The sequence below is a fragment of the Schistocerca cancellata genome, chromosome 8, assembly GCF_023864275.1.
Source record: "Schistocerca cancellata isolate TAMUIC-IGC-003103 chromosome 8, iqSchCanc2.1, whole genome shotgun sequence".
Lineage (NCBI taxonomy): Eukaryota > Metazoa > Arthropoda > Insecta > Orthoptera > Acrididae > Schistocerca > Schistocerca cancellata.
Window position 1 is genome coordinate 221089715 of NC_064633.1, and position 19699 is coordinate 221109413.

The following is a 19699-nucleotide window of genomic DNA, read 5'->3' on the forward strand; positions in this document are numbered from 1 at the left end:
GCAGCTGAATGAAATGGATAACACATAGCCAAGAGGCTATAAGATAATAATCAACAGGAGTAAATCAGGAGTAATAGTACATGTTGAATTATGAGGGAATTAGATTAGGAAATGAGACACTGAAAGTAATGGAAGAGTTTTACAAAGTTTTATGATTTTCATAAAATGATAGTCAAAGTAGAGAGTATGTGTAATGCAGAATGGCAATAGTAAGAAAAGCATTTCTGAAAAAGGGGAATTTGTCACCATAAAATATAAATATCAATATTAGCAAGTACTTTTCTGAAGGTATGTGTTTGGAATATACTATTGAACAGGTGTGAAATATCGATGATAAACTATTCAGACAAGAACAGAATAGAAGCTTACGAAAAGCGGTGTTACAGAATAATGCTGCAGATTAGATGAGGAGGTACTGAATTGAATCGGTTCATCAGTTTGATAATGGAGAGACGTGTGGGGATGAGGGTGTGTGTAAAAAATTGTACTGGATTGGTTTGTGTGATATAGACTAGCAGATAGCTGCGCACCAGTCTTTGGACCAAAGAGCAGGCACCACCACCACCACCACCACAACAACAATAACAACAACAAAATTAAATGATTTGTGTGTGTGTGTGTGTGTGTGTGATGCTTTTCACTTAACCCCATAAAAATGCTTATTTCTTGTTTCACAGATTCAAAGAATCAGGGCCCTTTTTCTGCGATCAGTTATGCGACAAGATATGGCATGGTTTGACACAACTAATGCAGCATCGTTTGCCAGTCGAATAACAGGGTGAGTACGAAGGAAAATTTGCATCAGAAATAATAATTTCTTATGCAATTTGACATTAACATAAATACACAGGGCTTGTATTATTTATTAAATACACTAAATATTAACTTATTGCAGGGACTTGGATAAGATTCATGATGGAATTGGTGAGAAACTTGGCATGTTCGTTTACTTACTGATGTCCTTTGTTACCTCAGTTGTGATGTCATTCTTACATGGCTGGAAATTGACTCTTGTGATTTTCAGCTGTGCTCCAATAATTGTTATTGCTACAGCTGTTGTTGCAAAGGTAAAATACGGTACAGCATCACAATAATTTGATAATAACTTTGAATTGAGTACCTGAATTTATACCATTTTGCTGTTCATTTCACACTCTCATTTCATAAAGTTATTATTAAAGCAGTATGTTTTTCTTTTATTTTTTGTATGTTTCTGAAAACAAATCTTTGAGAACATGATTCAGTGAGAAATTATGCTCTAATTCATGTCACTCTTTGAGCATAGGATAAGGCCTGGATGAAGCAGTCTATGAAAATGTTTATGCAGAGCTTAGAAAATCACTTATGGGAAAAGGACATTCATACATGGGTGTGTATTGCCCACCATTTGGTCTCACCGTACATGATATGGATTGCATCTGAATACATTTGGGTAGAGATTACTTCAATAGGTAATTGCCACAAGCATGCAGTCCTAACTCATTGATATCCAAGGTGTTTACTAGATGTTTTTAGGGTAAGATCATCTGAAAGACAGAGCTGCAGAATAAACACAGGTACAACTGAAATAGCTACTAGCAAAATAAAATATTGCAGCCTGGAAAAAGCCACAGATACAAAAAACCTGCATTTATTTTCTTTCATCAAACTATAAGCCCCATTGTAGCAAAAATGAGCTTTTTATATACATGCATGAAAACAAAAGCCTAGGTGGAATGGCAGCAGACTTATTGTGTATAACACAACATCACATGGAAATCACTGAAATTGAACAAATTCTTCTTGATGTGTACAAGCTAATATCAGTAAGTTATGAAACAGAATTTCTGGGCAACACTGCGTGGTACTGCTGATAGATACTTGAAAGAATCAAAAGTTCCTCTCTCTTGGAACTAATGTTTCATCTTATGTTGGCAAGGATTAAAAAGATAGGACAGCTCACTTGGACACCAGGATGAGAGGGACCCACCTATAGCAAAGACGGCATAGACCCTCACTACAGTACTACATATTTCACCCCCTAGCCAGAAATTATGTCTAATAATTTATTCAAATTAATGATATGAATATAATAGAGGGAAACATTCCACGTGGGAAAAATATATCTAAAAACAAAGATGATGAGACTTACCAAACAAAAGTGCTGGCAGGTCGATAGACACACAAACATACACACAAAATTCAAGCTTTCGCAACAAACGGTTGCTTCGTCAGGAAAGAGGGAAGGAGGGGGAAAGACGAAAGGATGTGGGTTTTAAGGGAGAGGGTAAGGAGTCATTCCAATCCCGGGAGCGGATTGTGTGTGTGCGAGTGTATACCTGTCCTTTTTTCCCCCTAAGGTAAGTCTTTCCGCTCCTGGGATTGGAATGACTCCTTACCCTCTCCCTTAAAACCCACATCCTTTTGTCTTTCCCTCTCCTTCCCTCTTTCCTGACGAAGCAACCGTTTGTTGCGAAAGCTTGAATTTTGTGTGTATGTTTGTGTTTGTTTGTGTGTCTATCAACCTGCCAGCACTTTTGTTTGGTAAGTCTCATCATCTTTGTTTTTAGGTATAATAATTTATTCATTTAGTCGACTGATTTTCCTTTAATACAGTTAAACAATTTTCTGAGATCTTCTCTCATTCTGCCTGTGTGTTATATACAATTCTTGCCTGTCATATTTTACTTCATTTAGCAATGCGTTTACTTCTTCTGTTTATGTTTTATTGCAAATTTTTAAAATTAAGAATTTTAATTTCTACAATTGTATTTTGACAATGGATGTTATTGTCATACAAGTTATAAAATTTTCAAAATATTGGAGTTGACTTTTCACGTTGAAAATTATAGCAAAGAATTTCAATTTAATCTAAAATATCCAAACAAATAATATTTTTCCCTAAATATTCAAATAGAAACCTAACTTTCCAATAAATCAGTCTGTTCCTTAAGAGTACTTAATTCTGATTGCACAAATAATTTGATAACCCTGTTCTCCCCCACAAAAACTGTTAGCATACCACAAAGCTTTTTGTTTGTATTAGCAAATTATAAACCATTTTCCTTCATAAAATATAAAATACATAATTTTTCAGTGAAATAATTACTGTAAGTTATTACAGATTTACAAAATGTTACACCATATATTTTAACAATGAAAATAATCAGTCTTTGACAACATACTGTGATTGCATAGATAAAAAATCTACTCACCAAGTGACGGCAGGAAAACACACATATATATAAAAAAAAGAAGGGGGGGGTTACATATGCAAGCTTTCAGAGTGAGTGCCCTCTTCTTCTGACAGAAGGGTTGAAGGGGGAAGGAAGAGGGGTGAAGGAAAAGGACTGGAGAGGTTTAGGAAAAGGGGTGGAGTTTTGAAAAGACACCCAGGGGAGACTTACTGAATGGGATGAAAAGGAAAGACTTATTTTAGGAGACTACACCAGACAAGATTTGAAAACCTGAGGGTTTAAAGGTGGAAGATGGGGCAATATGCAAGATAGAGATTACTGCTAAAACATCATGCACAGGTTAATAAGAGTAAAAACCAAGCGCATTGTATGTAATAGAGTTGGGAAGGGGATGGCAAAAAATTAGACTGGTCAGTAAATGAAAGATGTAGAAAACTGAAAGGGAGTGAAGAAAGGAGTTGTTACTGTGATGAAATGCTGAGATGGAAGAAATTAACATAAATTACGACCAGGTGGATGGCGAGAACCAAGAACATGTCATAGCACTAGTTCCCACCAGCGGAGTTCTGAGTAACTGGTGACTGGGGGAAGAAGCCGGATGGCACATGTGGTGAAACAGGCACCAGGGTCACAACTGTTATGTTGTAGAGCATGCTCTGCAACAGGGTATTGTATGTTGCCAGTATACATCCTCTGTTATGTCCATTCATCCAAACTGATAACATGGTGGTAGCCATGCCTGTGTAAACAAACGAACAGTATTTATGTAACAGCTGGTATATGACATGTGTCATTTCACAGGTGGCTCTCCTTTTGATAGTATATCTTTTGCTGGTTACAAGGCTGTTATAGATGGTGGTAGGAGGGTGCACAGGGCAAGTCTTACAGTGGGGTCGATTGCAAGGGTAGGAGTCATAGCGTAGGGTGATGGGTGCAGAAGGAGCATGGGGTCAACAAGGATATTGGAAGGGTGGCAAAAAGCTATTCTAGGTGTGTTGGGTAAAATCTCAGACAGAATGGGCCTTATTTCATGGCCTTGTTGAAGTAGCTGATTAATACATTCAAGACAAGGGTAATAATGAGTGACAAGTGGTGTCCTCTGAAAGCTTTCATGCATAAAATCCCTTTTTTTTATATACAGGGTGTTTCAAAAATGACCGGTATATTTGAAACGGCAATAAAAACTAAACGAGCAGAGTTAGAAATACACCGTTTGTTGCAATATGCTTGGGACAACAGTACATTTTCAGGCGGACAAACTTTCGAAATTACAGTAGTTACAATTTTCAACAACAGATGGTGCTGCAAGTGATGTGAAAGATATAGAAGACAACGCAGTCTGTGGGTGAGCCATTCTGTACGTCGTCTTTCTGCTGTAAGCGTGTGCTGTTCACAACGTGCAAGTGTGCTGTAGACAACATGGTTTATTCCTTAGAACAGAGGATTTTTCTGGTGTTGGAATTCCACTGCCTAGAAACCAGTGTTGTGGCAACAAGACGAAGTTTTCAACGGAGGTTTAATGTAACCAAAGGACCGAAAAGCGATACAATAAAGGATCTGTTTGAAAAATTTCAACGGACTGGGAACGTGACGGATGAACGTGCTGGAAAGGTAGGGCGACCGCGTACGGCAACCACAGAGGGCAATGCGCAGCTAGTGCAGCAGGTGATCCAACAGCGGCCTCGGGTTTCCGTTCGCCGTGTTGCAGCTGTGGTTCAAATGACGCCAACGTCCATGTATCGTCTCATGCGCCAGAGTTTACACCTCTATCCATACAAAATTCAAACGCGGCAACCCCTCAGTGCCACTACCATTGCTGCACGAGAGACATTCGCTAATGATATAGTGCACAGGATTGATGACGGCGATATGCATGTGGGCAGCATTTGGTTTACTGACGAAGCTTATTTTTACCTGGACGGCTTCGTCAATAAACAGAACTGGCGCATATGGGGAACCGAAAAGCCCCATGTTGCAGTCTCATCATCCCTGCATCCTCAAAAAGTACTGGTCTGGGCCGCCATTTCTTCCAAAGGAATCATTGGCCCATTTTTCAGATCTGAAACGATTACTGCATCACGCTATCTGGACATTCTTCATGAATTTGTGGTGGTACAAACTGCCTTAGACGACACTGCGAACACCTCGTGGTTTATGCAAGATGGTGCCCAGCCACATCGCACGGCCGACGTCTTTAATTTCCTGAATGAATATTTCGATGATCGTGTGATTGCTTTGGGCTATCCGAAACATACAGGAGGCGGCGTGGATTGGCCTCCCTATTCGCCAGACATGAACCCCTGTGACTTCTTTCTGTGGGGACACTTGAAAGACCAGGTGTACCGCCAGAATCCAGAAACAATTGAACAGCTGAAGCAGTACATCTCATCTGCATGTGAAGCCATTCCGCCAGACACGTTGTCAAATGTTTCGGGTAATTTCATTCAGAGACTACGCCATATTATTGCTACGCATGGTGGCTATGTGGAAAATATCGTACTATAGAGTTTCCCAGACCGCAGCGCCATCTGTTGTTGAAAATTGTAACTACTGTAATTTCGAAAGTTTGTCTGCCTGAAAATGTACTGTTGTCCCAAGCATATTGCAACAAACAGTGTATTTCTATCGCTGCTCGTTTAGTTTTTATTGCCGTTTCAAATATACCGGTCATTTTTGAAACACCCTGTGTATGTTCTCCTGCTGCTGCTTGGTGAGTAGATTTTTTTATCCATCCAATTACATTATATTGTAAAAAATTGATTGTTTTAGTTGTTATATTAGCCCGTTTGGTCATCGTTTCTTCTTATGTGTATTTTGTGAAATAATTTGGGTGAAGGTCACTGTTAAAGCAGGCTCAGACATGGTAATTGGATGTCTATATAGGCCCCCTGGCTCAGCATCTGTTGTAGCTGAACACCTGAAGGATAATTTGGAAAATATTTCGAGTAGATTTCCCCACCATGTTATAGTTCTGGGTGGAGATTTTAATTTGCCGGATATAGACTGGGAGACTCAAACATTCATAATGGGTGGCAGGGACAAAGAATCCAGTGAAATTTTTTTAAGTGCTTTATCTGAAAACTACCTTGAGCAGTTAAACAGAGAACTGACTCGTGGCGATAACATATTAGACCTTCTGGTGACAAACAGACCCGAACTATTTGAAACACTTAACGCAGAACAGGGAATCAGCAATCATAAAGTGGTTACTGCATCGATGATTTCAGCCATAAATAGAAATATTAAAAAAGGTAGGAAGATTTTTTTGTTTAGCAAAAGTGACAAAAAGCAGATTACAGAGTACCTGATGGCTCAACACAAAAGTTTTGTCTCAAGTACAGATAGTGTTGAGGATCAGTGGACAAAGTTCAAAACCATCATACAACATGCGTTAGATGAGTATGTGCCAAGCAAGATCATAAGAGATGGAAAAGAGCCACTGTGGTACAACAACCAAGTGAGAAAACTGCTGTGGAAGCAAAGGGAACTTCACAGCAAACATAAACATAGCCAAAGCCTTGCAGACAAACAAAAATTACGTGAAGCAAAATGTAGTGTGAGGAGGGCCATGCGAGAGGCATTCAATGAATTCGAAAGTAAAGTTCTATGTACTGACTTGGCAGAAAATCCTAAGAAATTTTGGTCTTATGTCAAAGCGGTAGGTGGATCAAAACAAAATGTCCAGACACACTGTGACCAAAATGGTACTGAAACAGAGGATGACAGACTAAAGGCCAAAATACTAACTGTCTTTTTCCAAAGCTGTTTCACAGAGGAAGACTGCACTGTATTTCCTTCTCTAGATTGTTGCACAGATGACAAAATGGTAAATATCGAAATAGACGACAGAGGGATAGAGAAACAATTAAAATCGCTCAAAAAAGGAAAGGCCTCTGGACCTGAAGGGATACCAGTTCAATTTTACACAGAGTACGCAAAGGAACTTGCCCCCCTTCTTGCAGTGGTGTGCCATAGGTTTCTAGAAAAGCATAGCGTTCCGAAGGATTGGAAAAGGGCACAGGTCATCCCTGTTTTCAAGAAGGGACGTCGAACAGATGTGCAGAACTATAGACCTATATCTCTAATGTCGGTCAGTTGCAGAATTTTGGAACACGTATAATGTTAGAGTATAATGACTTTTCTGGAGACTAGAAATCTACTCTGTAGGAATCAGCATGGGTTTCGAAAAAGCTGGTCTTGTGAAACCCAGCTTGCGCTATTCGTCCATGAGACTCAGAGGGCCATAGACATGGGTTCCCAGGTGGATGCCGTGTTTCTTGACTTCCGCAAGGCGTTCAATACAGTTCCCCACAGTTGTTTAATGAACAAAGTAAGAACATATGGACTATCACACCAATTGTGTGATTGGATTGAAGAGTTCCTACACAACAGAACGCAGCATGTCATTCTCAATGGAGAGAAGTCTTCTGAAGTAAGAGTGATTTCAGGTGTGCCGCAGGGGAGTGTCATAGGATCATTGCTATTCACAATATATATAAATGACCTGGTGGATGACATCGGAAGTTCACTGAGGCTTTTTTCAGATGATGCTGTGGTGTATCGAGAGGTTGTAACAATGGAAAATTGTACTGAAATGCAGGAGGATCTGCAGCGAATTGATGCATGGTGCAGGGAATGACAATTCAATCTCAATGTAGAAAAGTGTAATGTGCTGCAAATACATAGAAAGATAGATCCCTTATCATTTATCTACAAAATAGCAGGTCAGCAACTGGAAGCAGTTAATTCTATAAATTATCTGGGAGTACACATTAGGAGTGATTTAAAATGGAATGATCATATAAAGTTGATCGTCGGTAAAGCAGATGCCAGACTGAGATTCATTGGAAGAATCCTAAGGAAATGCAATCTGAAAACAAAGGAAGTAGGTTACAGTACACTTGTTTGCCCACTGCTTGAATACTTCTCAGCAGTGTGGGATCTGTACCAGATAGGGTTGATAGAAGAGATAGAGAAGATCCAACAGAGAGCAGCGTGCTTCATTACAGGATCATTTAGTAATCGCAGGAGAGACGCTCAGTAGCTCGGTACGGGCTTTTGTTAAAGTTTCGAGAACATACCTTCACCGAAGAGTCAAGCAGTATATTGCTCCCTCCTACGCATATCTCGCGAAGAGACCATGAGGATAAAATCAGAGATATTAGAGCCCACACAGAAGCATACCGACAATCCTTCTTTCCACGAACAATACGAGACTGGAATAGAAGGGAGAACCAATAGAGGTACTCAGGGTACCCTCCGCCACACACAGTCAGGTGGTTTGCAGATAATGGATGTAGATGTAGATGTAGATATGTAAACCTCTTGTTGTCAGTCTTTGTTGTCTTCCATCTTGTTCAAACTGTTTTCTGTTTTCTATCTTATGTGCTAGTCAATTCATTTGTTTATCTGTACCACCCAGACTAATCAACACTTTACTCCTAAATATTTTCTAGTACTGATGTAGTAGATGAGCCCATTGTTATTTATGAATCTGCATGTAACAATTTGTTTACACTGCACTGCGTTTCAGGGCCTTTGTAAATCATATTTCGCTGGTTTATCTGCAAATTTGACAAGTGTTTCCTTTCCCATCTTCCACTTACGATGTTCATACATAATTCTTTCACCTATTTATGTGTTTGCTTTTTGTCACATCACACTGATCAAGTTTTACTGCTGTCTCTTACATTATTTTGTTTGCCAAGCAAAGTAATTTAAATTTTCTTCTGTGACTTACTCTTTCTGCATGCTCAGTTTTTAAGATTTTGTCTCATTTCTTGACTTTCGCTATGGATTTTTTTCTTTTCCAATCATTTTTTTGTATCATATGGGTCACTTTTTCTGCAAGAAATTCTCTCTGTTAATCATGATTTGTTTTCTCAATTTTTGTATGAAATTTTCTGACTTTTCCAAATTTTTTCCTTGCTTTTCCTCCATTTTTCTATCTTTTTCCACCCTCTGCTTCTCTTTTTTTGCCACTTCCACCATTTTTATCACAGCAAACAGTCCTCTTTCCATGATGAATACTGTCACATATTACATCTGTTCTTTTCGAAAACCTGCTTTTGCACTATCAGAACCAAAGTTCCACATTCTGTTTATTGGAACCTGCTTGTCCCTTGGAGTTACTCCCAAAGGCATAACACTGAAAGTCCCTGTTTCTGAAAGTAATCCTACTTTACACCAAGCTATTTTACAGTTTTGAATACAACAATCTCTTGCACTTACTTGGCTAATCTGTGACCTGTATACCTCATCTGCCAATTTCCACTCCACCAAACTTCCCTAATACAAAATCGTGCAGTTATCTGCCCCTCGTGTTTCCATGGGTGGTGTCATCCACCAAACCAACTTCAAACTGCAAGAACATGCCAGACTTCACCTCAGAAAGCTATTCCACTTTCTCCTATACCGTCCCTCTGCAGCTCCCTAAACAGCCACCAACCCTCTCCTACAAAACAAGCTTGGCCAACCTCCTTAACAACCCCCACTTTCACCACTGCCTCCCAGACCAATAATAACTATTAATCAAAGAACCAATCACAACAGTACAGTGCTCTAAACCTCTCATCTACAGCACTCTCCCATTGTGAATTATTTGCATTATCCAAGGGTTTCACTTTCAGCCCTAAACCTGCATTTAATCAGGCTGCTTTAGTGAAGGACCTACTTTCCTACACATGTAATGTCAACTGGAAGTATCACTTTGCAACCCAGACCTGAATCCTTTCCAGCAACAAATCTAATGTTAAACGCTGCCTTGATCCCAACTTGATCCACCACCACTACCACAAAATCATAACTTACAAGTCTTCCAAGAATTCCTCACACCCAACATTGCTTCACAACCCCTTCCTCAGGTACCTACAACATGATCCTAACCTCTCCTCTGCATAACTCTAGGCCATACATTCACTAAAAGCTGATTACTCCATCATTATCCTCCCAGTAGACAAAGAATCTACAGCTCTGGTACTTGAGACAGGAGTATGTTAGTGAAGGTCCACATCAGCTGTCTGACACCTCTGCGTAAGCACCTGCCACCAAGATCCCATCTCTGTGATTCAAACTGACCTGCAGTGTCTCCTTAAAACCTTAGGCCCCTCACAAGGACTAACACCTTAATCCATAGAACTTCTTACCTCACACAAACCATGCTCTCCCATCTTTTATGTTTTTCCTAAGATCCACAAACTCAGTCATCGTGGCTGTCCTATAGTTGCTGGCTTCAAAGCAACATAAACAGCTGCAACCCATAGCACAGAGACTTCCCCCCTATATAACAAAAATTGATGCCACATCCCTCCATACAAACATCCTCCACATACATGGCCTGTCTGCTGCTGAACATTTCCTCAGTCAGCACCCACCTGATTCCAAACCTATGACATCACTCCTGCTCATCTCGATCAACTTTATACATACCAACAACTGCTTCACCTTTGAGGGGCAGATATACAGACAGATCAACAGTATGGCCATGAGAACCAGGATGGGTCCTTCCCATGCCAACCTTTTCATAACTTGCTTGGAGGGGGCTTTCATGGGATCCATAAGCCTTCAGCCCTTAGTCTGATTTACATGCATTGATGACATCTTTACCATATGGACTCATGGTAAGGCTGACCCGTTAAAATACCTGGAATCCCTAATTACTTTCTGCCAATCAAATTTCACAAGATCTTATTCCAAATCCCATGCCACTTCCCTTGATGTTGATCTCATCCGCACCAGAGGTCAGCTACACACTTCTGTCTGCATTAAACCTACTAACAAACAACAGTACTTACATTTAGATAGTTGCCAACATTCCCATGTCAAATGTTCCCTCTCATGCAGGTTTGGCATTTGAGGCAAACATATTTGTTTGAATGCAGACTGTTTACAGCAATACACCACCATTCTCACTTCACACTTCACTGGATGTAATTACCTCACCAACCTAGTTCAAAAGCAGATTTCCGAGGCCATCACTTCCAATCCTGGTACTGCTGATCCCTCCAAAAACCAGCTTCACAGCAGGCCACTTATCACTTAGCATTATCCTGGTCTGGAATATATCAATCAGCTACTTCGACAAGGCCACGACTTCTTAAACTTATGCCCTGAAATGATGCCCATTCTATCTGAGATTTTAGCCACCACGTCCAAGAGATTTTATCTACCACACCTACAATAACTTTTTGTCACCCTCCCAATATCCTTGTCAGACTCTATACTCCTTCTGAACCCATCTCCCTACCCATTGGCTCCTACCCTTGTGACCATCCTCTCTGCAATAACCAAGCAAGGTGGCACAGTGGTTAACACACTGTAGTTGCATTCATGACGACAATGGTTCAAACCCAAGTCTGGCCATCCAGATTTAGGTTTTCCATGATTTCCCTAAATCACTTCAGGCAGATGCCGAGATGGCGTGACTGGCTTCCTTCCCCATTCTTCCCTAATCCAATGAGACCGAGGATCTTGCTGTTTGGTCCCTTCCCCCCAAAATCAACCAATCACTCTCTGCAGTACTTGCCTATGCACCCTCCTACTACCATCCACATTAGCCCAGTAACTGTCAAAACATATACTATCAAAGGGAGGGCCACCTGTGAAATAACACATTTGCCTTTCACATCAGCATGACTACCATCAGATTATCAGTTAGAATAAATGGGGATAGTCAGAGGGTGTATACCAGCAACACACAATATACTGTTGCAGAGCATGCTGTACAACATAACAGTTGTGACCTCGGTGCCTGTTTCACAACATGCACCATCTGGATTCTTCATCCAGACACCATTTCCTCAGAACTCCGCATGTAGGAACTAGTGCTACAACATGGCCTTGGTTCTCGCTACCCACCTTGCCTTAATTTACATTAATTTCTTCCATCTTAGCATTTATTCACAGTAACTACTCATTTCTTCACTCCATTTCAGTTTTCTATATCTTTCATTTTCTGACATGTCTATTTTTCTCTGTCTCCTTACCATCTCTATTACATACAATTCACTTAGCTTTTCACTCTTATTAACTTGTGCATGGCATTTTAGCAGTAATCTGTGTCTTACATATTGCCCTGTCTTCCACTTTTAAGCTCTCAGGTTTTCAAATTTTATCTGGTGCAGTCCACAACCATTAGTCTTTTCTTCTCATTTCATCTGGTAAGTCTCCCGTGATCTGGGGTTCTGAGTGACTTTTCAGAACACTACCACTTTTCCTAAACCTCTACAGTCCTTTTCCTTCACCCCTCTTACTTCCCCTTCAACCCGTCTGCCAGAAGAAGGATCCACTGGCTCTGAAAGCTTGCATACCTAAAACCCTTTTTTTATATGTGTGTTCTCCTTCCATGGCTTGGTGGACAAATGTCTTGAGGCTAATTTAAGGAAGACCACAAAATGAAAAACAAACAATTTGCTCATTACATCTACAATTATTTCACATTAGTTCACAATTAAAGTCTTTGATGAAGGATGTAAAATATTATAGTCATTTGTACAAGGTAGTACAACATCTTTAGACAGTTAAATGGTTAATCAGGAGATTACATATCAAAGCTAAGTTTAGGATTTTTTGCTTGTAAGAGTATCAATACATTGTGTTCCATAATTCCAGCATGTAAGAGGGCCTTCCAGTGAGTGGAATGAGACAAGTAATATGTTAGTAAGTGGAAGCAGCCACTGCAAGTAACTTCTACAAAGTATACTAACAAAAAATTTATGAGTAATACTGATCCACTGACATTGATCGTTTTGGGATTTGTTGTAGTTTACTTTACAGTGATTTGTGTATATTATGAGAAAAGAGCTACAAAAAGACACTGCTCTTCCTTATACACTATTTATCTGCTGTTTGTATTTAATTTTTGCATTTATTTTGTGACCTTAATTATCTTCTTCCCATTTTTATCCTAACAATTCTCCATAAATAGTTTTACTGCATCAGCATTTACAATTCTTTGAAATTGTACTCTTCGCTTTATAGACAAACCTAATTGGTGATGATGGTTTATTGCTGTCATTTGAGCATCCTTTCTCAGATAAACTATTTGTTATAAGCTCATATATAAGCCAGTTAGATTTAGAAATAAACTCTCAGTTAGTGTCACACTATGGCTTTCAATTCTTGGTGGTGATGTTACTGTGATGATGAAACCAAATCTGGGCATCTGTAACCCTATGTGCTCTCAATCAGATTTATTGGGGTCCACCTCAATAGCTGAGTGGTCGGCGCAGCAGAATGCCATGCAAAGGGGCCCGGGTTCAATTCCTGGATGGGTTGGGGATTTTCTCCTCGCAGGGACTGGGTGTTGTGTTGTCTTCATCATAATCTCATCCCCATCGACATACAAGTCACTGAAGTGGAGTCAACTAAAAAGACTTGCACCAGATGACCAGTCTACCTGACGGGAGGTCTAGCCACATGATATTTCATTTCATTTCAATCAGATCTATCAGAACTGAAATCTCCATATACAGTAATCTCTGAGTTATTACTAATAAATCTTATTACTATCCTCTCTAATTGTCTAGTGAAGTTCAGAACATTTGCCAAAAAGGGATGTGTGCACTGTCAGAATTGCTATCTTGTATATTTTAACTCTGTTGCTGAAGTAATTTAATTTGATAGATAAAAAATCTACTCACCAAGCAGTGGCAGAACACACACATAAAAGAGGGTTGTAATTAGGCAAGCTTTTGGAGCTAGTTGCTATTCCTTCAGTAAGAATGGTTGAAGAGAAAGGAAGGGGGAGGGGGTGAAGGAAAAGGACTGGGGAGGTCAAGGAAAAGGGGGAGATTTTGGAAAAGTCTCCCAGAAACATGGGTGAGGGGAAACTTACTGCATGGGATGCGCATCTAGCTACTGCCACATTCATTTGACATATTATGTATGCTTGGGACTCACAGGGCACATCTTCTTGATTTTTTGAGGCAGCCAAAAGGTGATTTTAATCCCATGTTTGTTTAAGATTCAACAGTTTTACCAAGAACAATCAAAACAGAAAATTAATAATAAAGATTATGTGGCTGTATCTATAGTTATTTGGAAAAACTTTCTTTTGTAAATATTTGCCCTAGAAAGCCTAGTAAAGATACTGGAAATCACAGGGATTATGCAAAGAGTGCTCTGATTACAGTGAATGCTTCTTGAAATTAGTTCAGCAACTAGCTTCTTATTAGGTGCATTCAGCTGTTTGTGGTGTGAGTTCACACCCATGTGAGGATGCTCACACTGTTAAGTGACTCCTACAGCTCTGTATTTACATGTTAAATGGAATGCTGATTGCTGCTGAAACTATTATCATCATGTTTCCTTACTTGCGCATTAAATTTTATTGTACTTATTCCTTTGATTTTCATTTCTTGTATGTCATTACTCTTTCCCACTTAACCACTCTGTAAAATTCCCTTTGTTTCACTTTTAGGTTATTTAAATGCAAGTCACACTTAACACTTTCTGTTTAAATATTTAACAGGTTCAAAGTTCACTGGCAGCTCAAGAGCAGAATTCATATGGTAGGGCTGGAGCCGTGGTGGAAGAAGTACTCAGTGCTGTTCGCACAGTTGTTGCATTTGCTGGTCAACAAAAGGAAGTAGACAGGTGAGTCACCATCTTTTTTCTGATTTATCATCTTTACATAAAATAAATCACAGTTGTCATGCAGCTAATAGTGTGTGTGTAAGGTGTTTATCATTTTATTGAGAAAGTAAGAAAGATTAAAAGTCTTTTCTACACTTGTAAACTTATAAAATTTTGTTGAGATGTCTACATGTACAAAAAAACTCATACATTTTTTTAAAATCTTCCTTTCATTTTGGATCTACTGACAAATGTTCCTGATTAATATTAATTTCTTGTACAATATTGTACTAATAGCACCATCATGGATACTTAAAATAAAAGTAGACTATAATTTTCAGTACAACTCTTAAATTGAAGAATCAAATCTGTCTCATTTAGAGAAACATAATTGAGCTGAACTAAATTGGCTTATATGAGACATCCTGAAAAGTAATGCTTCCAAATTTTTTATGTGAAAACTCTTAAAACTTTTTAAGTAAAACTAACATTATTAGCATGTTTCGTCTCCATATCTACATAGTCACTTTGGCCACGAACATATTTCTCCCAATGAAAGCATCATCAATGTTGATAGCATCACTGTAGAATGTTTGACTTTGTTGACCAAACCTTTGCTTTCACTACTTCATCACTGTTGATGTGAAGAACTTGAAGGTATTCTTTAAGTTCTGGAAACAGCTGAAGATTGGCTGGGATGAGTCGGGACTGTATAAAGGATGATCAGTTACATTGTACTCAAGACATTGGAGTGTTGCAGATGTCACAGTGCTTATTTGTGGTGTGGCATTGTTATGCTGAAGGAGAGAGAGCTCCCGGTGTGAATGAACTCTTCAAATTCAAAACTCAATTACAGCACACTGTTCTTCAAGCACCAACATAGTTACATTATACACCATCAAGTTAAACACTACAATTTGGAGCCCTATGGTGGCAGAGGGTTGCAAGTGGTAGACATGAATAATAAAGGTGTAGAGTGTTAATAACATTCATTTTATTTAATAAGTTTTAAAAATTTTCACTTAAAAACAGAGGCATTAATTTTCACCCCATCCCTGTAAATAGTATTTAAAGATATTGGAAATTTTATTTTATAGAGCATATTCTAACACTATTGTAAGTGACAAATTTCTTTTATTGACTGCAAAGACTGTTTGTTGTTACACAAAGACCTAAACTACGTCAAGACTTGTCTATATAAATTAACAATAAAACAGCAGAATTCTTTCACAATTTTCCTACCTAGTCATTGACATGTTTCAGTAAATGAATTTCAATTATTTACTCCAAAGCAGTTATGAGAAAGGGAAATATGAAATATGTTCAAAAATCTCTTTTTTCTTTCCAGGTATAAAGACAAGCTGGTTTTAGCTGAAAAAATGGGAACCAAGAGAGGAATGTTCACTGGTATTGGTGCAGCAACAATGTGGTTCATTACATACTGCAGTTACGCACTGGCATTCTGGTATGGAGTCACACTCATAATTGACTCAAGAGTTATGGGTGACTATGAGTACACTCCAGCTGTTCTTATCATTGTGAGTCAAATTTTATTTTAATGTCCTCCTTTTTTTGTGGATTGTGGGTGGGAGGTGGGGGGGTGGGGGAGTAGAAGACAGATGTACAGCACCCTGTATGTTAATTACTTCTGTAAATGCACATTGAATGTGGAATGCAGCAATAAAAATATCTCAGTCATAAGCAACATAATTAAAATTTAACTACATGAATTAGAATAGAATACTACTCAGCACAGAGAGGAGGCATAGAGCGGCATGTAGGCCCATGTAAAAGTAAATTGTTTACTATTCTTCAGCTTCCTGACTATGTGCTTCATTAGATGAAGAAATACACATTAGTGCATGCAAAATGTACACATACATGATCACTATTGTCTCTGGGTACCAAGAGAGCCTTGTGGAAATTAGGCACCACAGGGATCAACCAAACAGTGCTTTCACTATTCTAAATGCTTCTGAAAATGTCATACTGGAAACATTCAGATACAGAACATGTCAAATATAGTGGAATCATTTGACGGGCACAGCATCAGCACTTCCCATAAAATTTGGCACACAGTAGAAATAAACTGCCCAAATAATGAAATACAAGCAGTTGAAACTGTTCAGTTTTCAGGACTGCAGGTTGATTACAACCTTAATAGAAAACTCTACACTTTAGTCACAATAAAACACTTTAGTTCACCTTCATTTGGAGTGCACGTGATTACTACTATAGGAGACTTACAACTGGAGAAACTAGTTTATTCTGCATATTTACATTATCAAATGAGTTACAAAATAATTTTTAGAGAAACTCAGTTTAGAGGGATTGTATTTTCAGCACACAGACGTTTGTTATAAGAATTATACATTGTTTTGTAGAATGTCCTCCTGAGAGCTCTTCAATAAAGTTAGTATTTTGACAAATGCTTCAATATATACATTTTCATCAACATCCTTTATCATTTCCAATATTTTATTTCTTTCAAAAAATAATAAAAAGCATAAATGGGACTAAAAGCAACCTCTGCAAGGACTTCAAGGGCTTACCTTTAGCATAACAAGGAGTCAGATACATGGATGTACTTGTGTTCAGCAACCTCCCAAGAGCACTTTAAATGTCTTGTACATAATGTGGTAGAGCTTGAGACAACACTAGAAAACTCTCTGATGGGTAGTTATTTCTTCATAAGAACTTCTATTATTAATGTTACATGTTCTTTTATAGTTTAACATCAGCACTGTAATACCATAATATTTCAAAATCAATAGCGTTAAGGTATCATATTTTATCAAACCTAAATAATATGTATGTCTTTGACTTCTTTTCCCATTTCAAAGACCCTTCTCCATGGGATCCATGGAATACAATTTTACAATGTAATGTAAAGTAGTAGTAATGCTGTTGCCCATCACAAAAGGACATCTCTTCATAAATGTCTTTTCCTACCCTGAAATCCCATCATCAATAACAACATTTTTCTGACAAACTGTATATCTGTTGCAATAATGACCCACAGTAGTTGCTCTTTTATATTTATTTTCTGCTTCCAGTTTTAAGTAACTATTCATTCTCATGTGGTACATTTAAAAAATAAATAAACAAATAATAAAAAAGGAGACATAAGATCTTCTAATATAGTGCTTGAGAATGAGTCATTCGTTGAAACTGATAGTAGTAAATAAAATATGAAAAAATCAACTCTAGTTGCTCATTATTACAATAATATACAATCACACAATTTGCTGAGGTTGCAAAACAACATACACAAGAAGTACCACATATCTTATTTTCACATTTCCTCCTACACTCCTGGAAATTGAAATAAGAACACCGTGAATTCATTGTCCCAGGAAGGGGAAACTTTATTGACACATTCCTGGGGTCAGATACATCACATGATCACACTGACAGAACCACAGGCACATAGACACAGGCAACAGAGCATGCACAATGTCGGCACTAGTACAGTGTATATCCACCTTTCGCAGCAATGCAGGCTGCTATTCTCCCATGGAGACGATCGTAGAGATGCTGGATGTAGTCCTGTGGAACGGCTTGCCATGCCATTTCCACCTGGCGCCTCAGTTGGACAGCGTTCGTGCTGGACGTGCAGACCGCGTGAGACGACGCTTCATCCAGTCCCAAACATGCTCAATGGGGGACAGATCCGGAGATCTTGCTGGCCAGGGTAGTTGACTTACACCTTCTAGAGCACGTTGGGTGGCACGGGATACATGCGGACGTGCATTGTCCTGTTGGAACAGCAAGTTCCCTTGCCGGTCTAGGAATGGTAGAACGATGGGTTCGATGACGGTTTGGATGTACCGTGCACTATTCAGTGTCCCCTCGACGATCACCAGTGGTGTACGGCCAGTGTAGGAGATCGCTCCCCACACCATGATGCCGGGTGTTGGCCCTGTGTGCCTCGGTTGTATGCAGTCCTGATTGTGGTGCTCACCTGCACGGCGCCAAACACGCATACAACCATCATTGGCACCAAGGCAGAAGCGACTCTCATCGCTGAAGACGACACGTCTCCATTCGTCCCTCCATTCACGCCTGTCGCGACACCACTGGAGGCAGGCTGCACGATGTTGGGACGTGAGCGGAAGACGGCCTACCGGTGTGCGGGACCGTAGCCCAGCTTCATGGAGACGGTTGCGAATGGTCCTCGCCGATACCCCAGGAGCAACAGTGTCCCTAATTTGCTGGGAAGTGGCGGTGCGGTCCCCTACGGCACTGCGTAGGATCCTACGGTCTTGGCGTGCATCCGTGCGTCGCTGCGGTCCGGTCCCAGGTCGACGGGCACGTGCACCTTCCGCCAACCACTGGCGACAACATCGATGTACTGTGGACACCTCACGCCCCACGTGTTGAGCAATTCGGCGGTACGTCCACCCGGCCTCCCGCATGCCCACTATACACCCTCGCTCAAAGTCCGTCAACTGCACATACGGTTCACGTCCACGCTGTCACGGCATGCTACCAGTGTTAAAGACTGCGATGGAGCTCCGTATGCCACGGCAAACTGGCTGACACTGACGGCGGCGGTGCACAAATGCTGCGCAGCTAGCACCATTCGACGGCCAACACTGCGGTTCCTGGTGTGTCCGCTGTGCCGTGCGTGTGATCATTGCTTGTACAGCCCTCTCGCAGTGTCCGGAGCAAGTATGGTGGGTCTGACACACCGGTGTCAATGTGTTCTTTTTTCCATTTCCAGGAGTGTATTTTCTGTGCCTATACTTTTATTCTGGCATTTCTTCTCTCTGAGTCCCTGCGTCCTGCTATCACTCATCATCATAACTGACAATGGTATTATCATCTTTGTCATCAGCCATTTGACGTTTGACATTCTCTCCTGAATAAAAATGTCATCTGTTCTTTTCTATGCATTTTGCTCCTTAGTAACATGCATCCATGTTGCTCCTGCATGTTTCCAGTTT

General features: G+C 39.8%; 1 protein-coding gene across 3 annotated transcripts in view; it reads left to right on the forward strand.

Moving 5' to 3' along the window:
- LOC126094500 (multidrug resistance protein homolog 49-like) overlaps positions 1-19699 on the forward strand; it is a 365113-nt gene that overhangs the window by 199723 nt on the left and 145691 nt on the right. For all 3 annotated transcript variants that reach the window (XM_049908909.1, XM_049908910.1, XM_049908912.1), the window contains exons 6-9: positions 678-778; positions 896-1067; positions 14647-14771; positions 16099-16288. In XM_049908909.1, coding sequence (XP_049764866.1) covers positions 678-778; positions 896-1067; positions 14647-14771; positions 16099-16288 — 588 coding nt within the window. The remainder of the gene's footprint in view (positions 1-677; positions 779-895; positions 1068-14646; positions 14772-16098; positions 16289-19699) is intronic.